This window comes from Myotis davidii, unplaced genomic scaffold (genome assembly GCF_000327345.1).
Source record: "Myotis davidii unplaced genomic scaffold, ASM32734v1 scaffold120, whole genome shotgun sequence".
In the NCBI taxonomy this organism is placed as follows: Eukaryota; Metazoa; Chordata; class Mammalia; order Chiroptera; family Vespertilionidae; genus Myotis; species Myotis davidii.
This window is the reverse complement of record NW_006294778.1, coordinates 5,146,481-5,157,110: the sequence shown is the minus strand read 5'-3', so window position 1 is coordinate 5,157,110 and position 10,630 is coordinate 5,146,481. Positions and strand designations below refer to the sequence as shown.

Here is a 10,630-nt window from a genome sequence, read left to right as displayed (position 1 = left end):
GTGTTTTTCTTTAAGAATATCTGTGGCTTATTAGCTTAGTGGCACTAATGATGAGGTCAGGGCATTAAGATCAAACCCTACATATGCCAACCAGTTTCAAAGAGAAGAGGGGTTTTTTTTATAGCCAATGACTGGACTAACTTTGACCAGCTTTCATACAAATGCATGGCTAGTGGTCTGAGAGGTACCAAGCCAAAAAATGCCAAGGCGCAGCATAAATCCAGCCCTACTCAAGCAATGCTAAGTAAATTGGGTGACTATATCTTTGAATGACCCAAATTGTACCATCTCTGCTTTAATTGGAAGGCAGCATCAATAGGCTGGGGGAAAACTTGTGGTCAAGGTTTAGAAGGCTACAGATTCTTATTTTCTCCTTCTAATTTAATAAAGGGCAGCTAAAATCTGACCTCACTTGTCCCCATCATGTCCAAGAGAGTGAGAAAAATGTAGATAAGATCTGTCTGTTGGTCTTTCCCAGCAACGGAAAATGGCAATCTACTTTCATGAGGTATGTGCTCCTTTGACCAGATGAGCTGTGTATATTCTCTGAGGGGTTGAAGACCAACTTAAACAAACAAACAAAAAAGAATGTGGTTCTTTTTTCTTTAAGTGGGTGTAATCTTCTCTTAGGGAACAGACAGAATGTAAAGAAGATAAAGGAGATAAAAGATTCTTTGGTCACTACTTAAACCCAAGGCCCACCTTTCTTGAGTAGTGCCAAATCTTTGTTAATTACAACCTAGACTATGAGTCTGTTAAAGTTGGAAGAGGTCATTTACTTTAACAAAATCTCCTTGTTTTATAGACAAGGACATTTCAACCCAAGAAGTTTAAGTGTTTGCCAAGGTCTTACAACTAATGAGTGACAGGTCTGGGAGCAGTTTTCTGAGCACAATATTTCACATGAAAGAAACTTGAGTTAATAATAATAACCTAGATGGAGGAAGGTTGTTTCAATCAATAACAATGAAATTCATGGCAAAGTTTCATATGAACTCTATATAAGCAGTATGTTTTAACACACAAAGAATGCCATTTGTTTATTCAAATCTGTTTTTAATAACTATGCATTGGAAGTACGTTTTATAAAAGCTATAAATCTGGAAGATCTGAAAGGGTAACCAACTTTCTTTTCTAATTGATTTACTTCTCTGTTTTTTTCCAGACTGCCGAGGTAAAGCATATACAATTTATTTAAGGGATTGTTTATAGACTACTAAAACTAAAAAGGACCCCAGAAACTCACTTTCTTTTAGCTGCTGTTAATTGAAACCATCCAAGATGGTTGGTTGTCCATCAATATTTTTTAATTCTCTCCAAGGAGAGAAATTCCACAAGCCCTTGAAGAACATGTTAAAATGGTTAATGGCTCTCAAAAATTATGTCTATAGTAAACTTAATGTTTCCTATTTCACTGGAAGCTCTTTTCCTCTTGCAGTTCCACACAAAATGAGGTTCTAACAAACCACCCTCTGTGAAAGCTCCATCAATCTGGTAAGATAACAGCTAGCTGTTTTTCAGTGTGCCACCTCTATTAAGCCACCATTTTTCTCATAGGACTATGAGCACACAAGATTGGCTGATACGCTCTCTTACTCTGATGCATAGGGAAGAATCAGTAATTAGCTCTTCATTGGAACTTTCATTTCAGAAAATGTCTGGGGAAGCTGCATTAATTATAGAGGAAGTGTTTCATTTAGCTGGGAAGATGCTTACAAAAAAGATAATCTAGATAGTTGTTTTCCACAGTGCTCTAGTGGGACTGGGGCTTGTAGAGAAATATGAGCTCATTCATAACACTGGGTCAATCTATACAAAATTAGCATGACAAAATTTTATTCAGTTGAGTTTCTAATAAGGTTAAAAAAATCTTTCCTTGTTAAACATTCTGGCCCAACAAAAAAGATAGATATGGAGGCAGTTTTCTTCCAGATGTTTGAATTTCAAACTAAGATAAAAAACTTCCTTCCACTACTAAAAAAAAATCATACTTTCAAAATGGGTCTTCAAGCAGCTTAAGGTACAAGGCGAAGCCACAATAAAACTTTGAAAATAAGGGTAAAAAAATAGTAAGAGTCAATTTACAGGGGATGGAGGTGGAAAAGACTGCTTTGTTCTAATAAGATTTCAAAGACTGTAAATACTTACAGCTGACTTCTCCACACATAGTAAATCTCAGGGAACAAACAGGAAACTAAATAAAATTTGTTGACAACAGTTAATGCCTGTAAGAATAATTGGCTCAGACACAAAATAGACCATCGTTGTAGCTTGGGGGATAACTAGAATGCAGCCATAAGTTTGTTAGTATATATTGCAGTCATTTTTTAAAAAAGTAACAGTTTTATCAAATAGCTGCATAAATATGAGGTGAGAATTGTCCAAAGTACTTGATAAACCTAATTCTTGATGGTGTTGAAGACTAAGATGTCAAACAAGTAATTCCATTTTATTCAACTGGATTCAATTCAACTCAATTCAATCCTATCAGTTCAACAAAGATGAGCGACTACTATAGTAGCCAGGCATTGAGTGAGGTACTGGGATTTAATGGTAAATAAATATAGCATTTCACATCAAGGAGCCCATTGAGAGGGTAAATCCTGGTTAGGTGAATTCAAAAATGGGACAACATATTCAGGAAAAGTATAAATGATTCTAATCTAATCTCCCACTGTTATTTTTCTCTTATGACACTTGTGCATTTTTTAACCTCCCAACTAGTGACTAGACTGTGAATTCTTTGAAGGCAAAGTCAATCTCTCTCATTTGTTTCTATGTCTCATTGATGACTGGTATAGGGTCTTACACAGAGCAGATGTCCCATCAATGTTTTGAGTTAAAGGATTTAAATGGGCTAACTTCTCTTGGGCAAACAGGATTATCCAGTTGAGTAGAAAGTTAATAAGAATACTTTTGTGCATGAGGGTTGACATCAGGGAAAGGATTTACATAAGCCACAGAATTGTATAAAACAGAACTTACGAAACATAGACTCTCAATGACAACGCTGACGATAATAATACACAATTTATAAAACACCTTCCTTTTCAAAGTCATACTCTAAACATCAAGAGTTGCCATAGATTATTGTGCCCTTTTCAATTTCAAAGCACTTGCTTAAATTGGATTATTGTAGTAATAATAAAAGAATCCTTTCAGTGCCTTGAAGTTGGTTTCCATCATAGTTGTCCAATACTCTTAAGTGTCAGTGTGAACATATATATGTACCATGGGGTTACTTGGGATGAAATCATTCTTTCCATTCTCATTTTACCATCATCGTCATTGGAGGATCCAGTTTCCATGCACTGTGCATGAAATCCTGGAGCATATCATGTTGGACAGGACACTTGAATCTGGCACATAACAGAAAACACTTGTGGGCTTGGTAATCACCTGGTGAACTGGATCAAAGGAAACTACACAAATGGATTATCAAGGCAAGAGAAATCCTCTTAGGCATAATGAGTGAGGACTACTTATTCATTTTTAATGTGGACCAGTAGCAGCACCGTAATGATCAATGACAACCTTTTGCTGAGGGAAGTTGATGCGACACATTTGCCTTTTGTAAAACAAGTCCGCTGCTTGATAAGAACCCACCTGGTGAACTCATTCATCTGCACTGCAACCAAGAGCTGGACAGAATCACGTTATTGCCAGAGAAATAGATGAATTAGCTCAATTAAAGTATTGGCTGGAAACAGAGTGGGATTTTGCCCATTCAAACAGTAGAAAGCACATCTCATCCTCTGTCACTAGTTGTTTAAATTCTATTTGTTGCCAAATCCACAATGTGTACAGATCATCAGTCCTCCTTTCAGACTCTTCCTTCCCATCCCTCCACCCACCCACCCCAGAAACCTATACATGGACCCCTGTCCCAGCGCCCCTCCTACGCCCCTTCCCCACACCCACCACCTTCCCTGGGAAGAAGATGAGAAAGACTTGAAATGTGTGAGTCAACCCAGGAGCTATTCAAAACTTAGTGGGTGACTGAGGAAAGCTGTCTACACTTGAGTGATATGAAGCTCTAAGAATGATTCATGCTCACCGAGGACCTGAGCGTCAGTTTTCTGGAACTCTCCAAAATTCCACAAAAAAAATTATACAGAATGAACATCTGGCATTAGGTTTCACTGTACTGTAATGTACAAGCTTCTGGCATAGATTCTTTTAGTGATGAGTTCCCTCAGGCAGCACCGACTTTTGTTTGTGCTTATTATTTGCAAGCGTTGACTTGGCCGTCTACTTTTCATTGACTGTCGACTTTTTAATCACCTGAGACCTCCGTGTGGAATAAGTAACCCCACACTTGTCAGAAACCCCTTTCCAGATGGTGATATCACTGGAGAGCCGCAGAAAAAGGCTGTGCCAAAGGAAGGCAATAAACAAAAACTCAAGGTCAATTTGTGTAGAGGGCAAATGAACCTGGCATTTCTGTTTGCATTTAAAAGAGCCTGTGTATTTGCAAACATGCCTTTCAGGGAAGTTCAACTTCTATCTGTTCCTGGAGATTTCAGGTAGCATGGAGACATGAGATGTGCCCTCTTAATTTTTTTCCAAGTCCACCTTATTATTTTACTCCAAATTACTTGGCACTTCAAACAGGTCTACATGTTTCCATATGCTTATAGGTGCACACAAAGGTTTAGAGAACAAAAACCTCAATCCCCGAGGGTCATTCTGTCCCGTCCCTTCACTGAAGGGAATGGGAATGGTGAGGGAAAAACATAATAGTTGCCTGAGTGCCCATCAGGAAATAGTTAAAAGACAAACTGCTAAGGAGGAAAAATCCATTTGAAATCTACAAAACCTGCCACAGCCCCACTGAAACACTAGGCTTACTTTAAGGTGAGGAATCGTAGGCTGAGGGTGGCTGCCAGCCACGGGCAGTCATTCAGTTCTTCACACACTCTCTGTGGTTGTAAATCCACAGAGCTGTGAGAGGGAGGGCTACTTACTGAAATAAAAGCCCCTGTCTCCACACACGAACTGAAGAGCGTACACCAGCTCAGACCCACAGAGTGTCTCCGGTCCAGCTGTGACGGAGCTGGTGAAGGTGAGCAAGCACAGGGCCAGGTAGAAGAGATGGGAGGATGACATGATGTGCACCTTTACCTGCCGAGGAAACAGAAGGAAGGTCATGTTTCCTCCTGGGTCCTTGCAAGAGGATTGGGGGTCGGCCACAGGTGCACTGACCCCCTCCCCCCCCCACACACACACATTCCATCACTATCATGAATCAGAACCACCCTGCACAGAAGGGCAACAGCGTGCACGAGAGACTGCAGGGTGGCCTGAGCTGAGCACATCTGGACACCAAATGACCTGTGTGTAATCCCCTTGCTACTAGGAAACCTTGGCGAAGTCCTCCAAGGACCCCTTCTTTATGGGTTCCTAAACCTTTTGAATTATCAAAAGTTAAATTGTGCTCAGTCCAGATTTGGTGCTATTCAAATATGTTTTATTAATTTACATTCTTTAAAGACGGGCCATCCACAGATAGCATATGCATTCATTATTGACCAGAATATTAAATTAACCAGAACATCCTTCCCTAGCTACTGATTAAAAAGAACTTACTGTGGCTTATAAAAATACTATATATCATTATAGAGTTTTTCTTTTTTTCACTTAAGAGAGAGAGAGAGAGAGAGAGAGAGAGAGAGAGAGAGATTGATTTCTTACCTGGGGGATATCTTAACTACAGAAGTTAACACAACCACAAGTGGGAATATAAAAAACAGAAACAAGAAAAAATGTGAGGATTTAGGAATGAAATTAGCTCTTGCTAAGTAGACCCTACTCTTTCTGCATTCTAAAGCCCTTTGTGTCAAGCTCAATATCACATCAACACATGTAGAGAATGTGTAGAGAATGCTTTCCATGAACAGGGCACCAAGCTCAAAACCTACAAAAGCTTTTTTTTTTTTTAAGTCCCAGGAATTCTGACTTCACCTCTTGGAGGGACTTACATGACACTAGATAAATTTTATAGCAAAATATACTGAGGGACCCCTGGTTGGCTTCACTTCGCAGTGACAGACAGCCAAGTGGCAGCCCTGCCAGAGGCAGAATTCCTGTGGCTCACAGCTCCATCCTCACTCTCAGTAGAAGAAACAAGGCTAAGGTGATCATTAAGTGTTTCCATATTACTACTTGTGGCACAAAGCTCTGGTTTCTTCCAGGAAGGCTCCCAAAGCGAGCAGCTTCCCCGTTCTTAGATGCATCTACTTTCAACAGCACTGGAAGAGTCATCAGAATAGGTTAAGTGAAGGACCCTATTAAAGGTCATGGCGTTAGACTGGAAGCTATTAGGATAAAAAGAGCCTCTTTGGAACCTCCTAGTAGTGGCAGGTCCATTCAACCCTATCACTTTTGGAGCAACAGACTCAAGTCATTGATTTTGTGCCATGCTCCTTGCTCTCCATGCACTCTCCATTCAATGCTTCCACATCAGTAGCAAAGTGTGCCCCATCCTTTTAATTAAGATTTCCATGTTGGTAGCCAGACCTTCAGCTCAGAAATTGGGGGTGGGGAGAACCTTGGACTCTTGTTAAACAGTTGACTATAAAAAACACCTTCTATTTGCAAATCATCATAAGTAATGGGCATAAAATAGAAAAGGAGGTAAAAGCACAATTCAGCATTTCTTCCATTTTCTCAATAGGACTCTACTGGAGTCTTATGGAAACCCTCCACACACATGAAGCCCAAACCACTGAGACTGCTAGAAACAAATCATCAACCAATCCTCATTTTCCTTAGTTATAAAATAATTAGTGGGGCTTTTCCCCTTCAATATTTCCAGTGGAAACCTCAACAAAACCAACTCAACTGTACTTCATTGCCCTTTCAAAAAAGTTACTTGTAATTGATCTTACAGAATATACCCACACTCTGGCAATGGGTCAGTTCTAGGATGTATCCTTATGCTATCAACCTTATTTCTCCATAGTAATGCTCAAAGCCAAGCACTTGCAATTATAGATGCCTTTGAGTTCTTCAGTTGTCATGTAATTCAGGGGAAAAGGTACTCAGCTTACAGCCTTAGTGAACTGATAACATCAGTAGATGTCAAAACTATATTTTAAATAGTTATTTCTGGTATAACACATTTAAGCCCAGCAATACATATAAATCTCTAGCATTTAAGAATTTAAGATTTTTTTTACAGCTTTTTCTCTTTTGCTTAATTATATTGTCAGATAAATGTCAGCACTTACAGTTCTAGGATAAGATAGAACCTTAATGCATGTTCTTTTAGTTCACAAAAACAGTTCAGCACACCCACGAAGAACCAAAGAATTTATCACATTATGTGCCCCCAAACAGAAAACAATAATGAACTTGTTTAGGAATTAAAAGTTTGAAACAAGTGGCCCCATATGTTCATCATTCCCTTGGCCTTTTGTTTTGCCAAACACAAAAGAAATGGAGAGAAAGGAAAAATATGATAGAAAGAAAGGAAGAACCAGAAAGAGAAGAGAAAAAAGAGGAAGAAAAAATAACAGAACACTCTCTCTCAAAAATCCCCCACAAATCCAAAATTTAAAAGACTTTTCTTTTTATCTTAAATCAATGGAATATCAATTAATTCCAGATGTCTGGGCTACAATGAAAATGCCTAGCAGAATTTGAGGGCAATAGTCATAAGAAAATACTCACTGTAGGTGTAACCATTTTTGTTTGTTCCAGATCTTTTACAGCAGGTCAGGTTGAGTATTATGAGGCTGATGTGAATAGAAAACTGAGGACTTAAAAACATGTGCTGCTTTGTGGGTGGGGTTTGTGAAAGCATCTAGTTACATTTGGACACCCAAGCAGGTATGCTATGAGTCTGGGTAAACTGCCTTTTGTCCATTCAAACAATGAACAAATTATACAGCTTGGATTTGAGTCAATCTTTTCCCTTCAATCAAGATACCAATTTCCATTGTACCCCAGACAGTGACCCAGGCTCCAGCCCTCTCCCTTACTATCTCCCCTCTGACTCAAACACTTGGAAAATGTCTTGAGACTCAGAGTACAATCCATCACCTTGTGAGTTCTGCCTCCAGATAGGACATCTTTACTCCATGAATGACATCTGAAAGACCACTCACCTCCCTCAAACCACTTCCTGCCCCAAATGGAGGAAAAAGGAACAACTTATTGCTAGCTCTGCTTTTGAAAAGTTCAGCATACACAGCATAGAAAGTTCATTTGGAGACAGTTTTCCAAACTTGTAATTAAGGCAGACATAACACTCAATGGCTTCTTGTAGGGAGACAAATCCCCCACCTGTCAGACCACATAGCATATATGTATGTTGACTTGATTTCTTTTAAAAGCAAAGTAGCCAGCCTGTGTCTTGGCATCTCAAGGGCAGCAGAATCAGGTGCCCAGACAAGGATGGATCCTTAACTCCTAAGCCACTTACTCAGAAAAGTCCCGGCAGTGGAGTATTTGGAAGCAGCAAATGAATGCAGTACCAGGAGCAGGGACATTTTATGAATTGAGACCTCAGGCAATTTCATCGGGAACCAGTGACAGCAGCTTAAAAGTGCTTGCAAATTGGAAAAACACATGCCTTGAAGGATATAATTTTGCTGAGAATGGAAATTTGAACTGGGGCCAGTGATTGGAAATGAGAAGTCGCGGCACGGACAGTGGCACCCAAATTGACCTAAAGAGACTTTGCAGCACCGAGTGTAAAGTCAGAGTTTTACAACACAACCCCCCAAGCCCAAACTTCAACTGAGAAAGTCCTCTTTAAACCACAAAACTTGGACAAACAGTTACTAGAAAGTTTCTGCTTCCCATATACAGTATGCATTTGTTTAAATTATATGAATATGCAAGTTCAGCAAGAGTTGTCAAGTTCTTTTTCAAGAGCAAATTAAACTCCTCTCTAACTTGGACTTTCTGGGCAGAAGTGCAGAGAGTTCCGGGACCTTAGCTCCAAAGATCATATTTAAAAGATTTAATATCATCTAAAATGTAATTCTCTGCATGTGGCATGCCTTATAATAAAAGTCCTGACAAGTTACACACACACACACACACACACACACACACACACACACACTTTCATACATACGTAAGAACAATTTCTTAAAATTAAACATCTGCACCTGCAAAAAAAAAAATTCCCAAGTTCATATCCACTCTCGATAGCCCTTAACCATAGACAGGATTTAAAGGACTCTTTTCTAAAGACACCACTGAACCCCGGCGAAGTGGAGGATTTAGCATAAGTACCTTGCAATCGTTTCTACTCATACATATCTCTGTGTAAAGGCATCTATCTCCCGGAGCTGTCTTTTCAAATCCCACAGTATTGCACATTCAGCAATTTATAAATAACTCCTAGTTCCGAAGCAATGAAAATTCTAAAGTGAATAACATTTCTAGGAAGAAGCAGGCAGTACACAAATAAAAGCAAATCCCCCAATGATTTCAAAGAGTAAGAAATATTTACCTTCAAGGAATCACAAAAGCAGCACTTAAATAATTGGGTTGGAAGACTGCTGACTTTTCCCATTGCTTGTGAAGTGCAAAGTCTGGAAATGAATTGGTTAGCAGGAATAATGAGGCAAGAAGAAATCCAGAGAGATGGGAGATGTTGAGAGCAATGTCACATTTCAATTTTGAGGACTTTATTCCATTGCGCAGGCTCTATCTGCTCTGAATTTAGCAGTGACAGTGAGGTTTAGCAAACAGAAGAGGGATTTAGAGAAAATCCTCACATTTATCTACAAAACACAGACACTGTAGACAGGAAACAGCTGGGGGAACATTTGCCTTCTCTCTCTCTCCCTCTTCTGGCAAAGTTATCGAGTAAGGACTTTTTTGGGCATGGTGACAAATAACATCATACCTTTGCATTTTAAAACTAGAGCACAGAAGCATTTTTTTTCTCTTAAAAGAAGGTGTGTTAGTGACAGGGTGAGCAGATATTAAAAATATTGATGCTACTATAGGAGATGAGGATCTGTTCTCTGATTAACTTTCTCCTGGGCATGATGACACACATCTGTTAATACACCTTATCAGTATTAAAGGGGGGTATGTGGTGGGTGGGCAAGCAATTTTACATTCTAGCAAACGCAAAATAAAAGAGTGAAGCAAAGACACCCCAAGCAAACCTACGATTTTAACCCTGAAATGACTAAGGTAAACTCAGTTGGAAGACAGCACTGGGGTGACCCCTTGTCCTACTTGCCAAGCCAGAAAAATGATCTCATTTCCCAGAACCTAGAAAAGGGGCAGGCAGCGTCGCAATTGGCTCCCTTTAGGAAGACACCGGCTCATGCTTTTTGCCCGCGACAGGGCAAAGACTTTGCTGAGCTGTAAAGCCAACTGAAAAAATAAAATCTTTTACCAGGGGAAAGGAAAAGCTATTTTCCCATTGTTCATATTTTTCTGCATAACTCTCTCTCTCTCTCTCTTTTCTTTCTCCAGTGTTTGTGTGTTCTAAATAACACCAGCTGGCTAGCAATGCCCTCTCAAGGGTTATGATGTCATTCAAATCCCTCCACTGGATAAGTGGCTGGCAACATGGCCCAAGCCAGCTGTTTTGCTATTTATAATGAACCCTTGCCTTTGCCATTGAGAATCAAGTTCTGATTGCTCGTCAATA

At 39.6% G+C, this 10,630-nt stretch overlaps 1 protein-coding gene across 5 annotated transcripts in view; it reads right to left on the bottom strand.

Annotated features, from left to right (window-relative positions):
• The window catches only part of IGF1 (insulin like growth factor 1), a 69,919-nt gene extending 60,064 nt beyond the window's left edge, over positions 1–9,855 (bottom strand). Inside the window, exons 1-2 of one of the 5 annotated variants that reach the window (XM_006769356.2) lie at positions 9,470–9,855; positions 4,968–5,124 (exon numbers count right to left, since the gene is read on the bottom strand). In XM_006769356.2, coding sequence (XP_006769419.1) covers positions 4,968–5,124; positions 9,470–9,532 — 220 coding nt within the window. In that variant the 5' untranslated portion in view covers positions 9,533–9,855. Of the gene's footprint in view, positions 1–4,967; positions 5,125–7,674; positions 7,835–9,469 lie in introns of those variants that run through there. The other 4 variants (XM_006769358.2, XM_006769359.2, XM_006769360.2 and 1 more) reach the window with 4 other exon arrangements.
• Between the last annotated feature and the right edge of the window lie 775 nt (positions 9,856–10,630).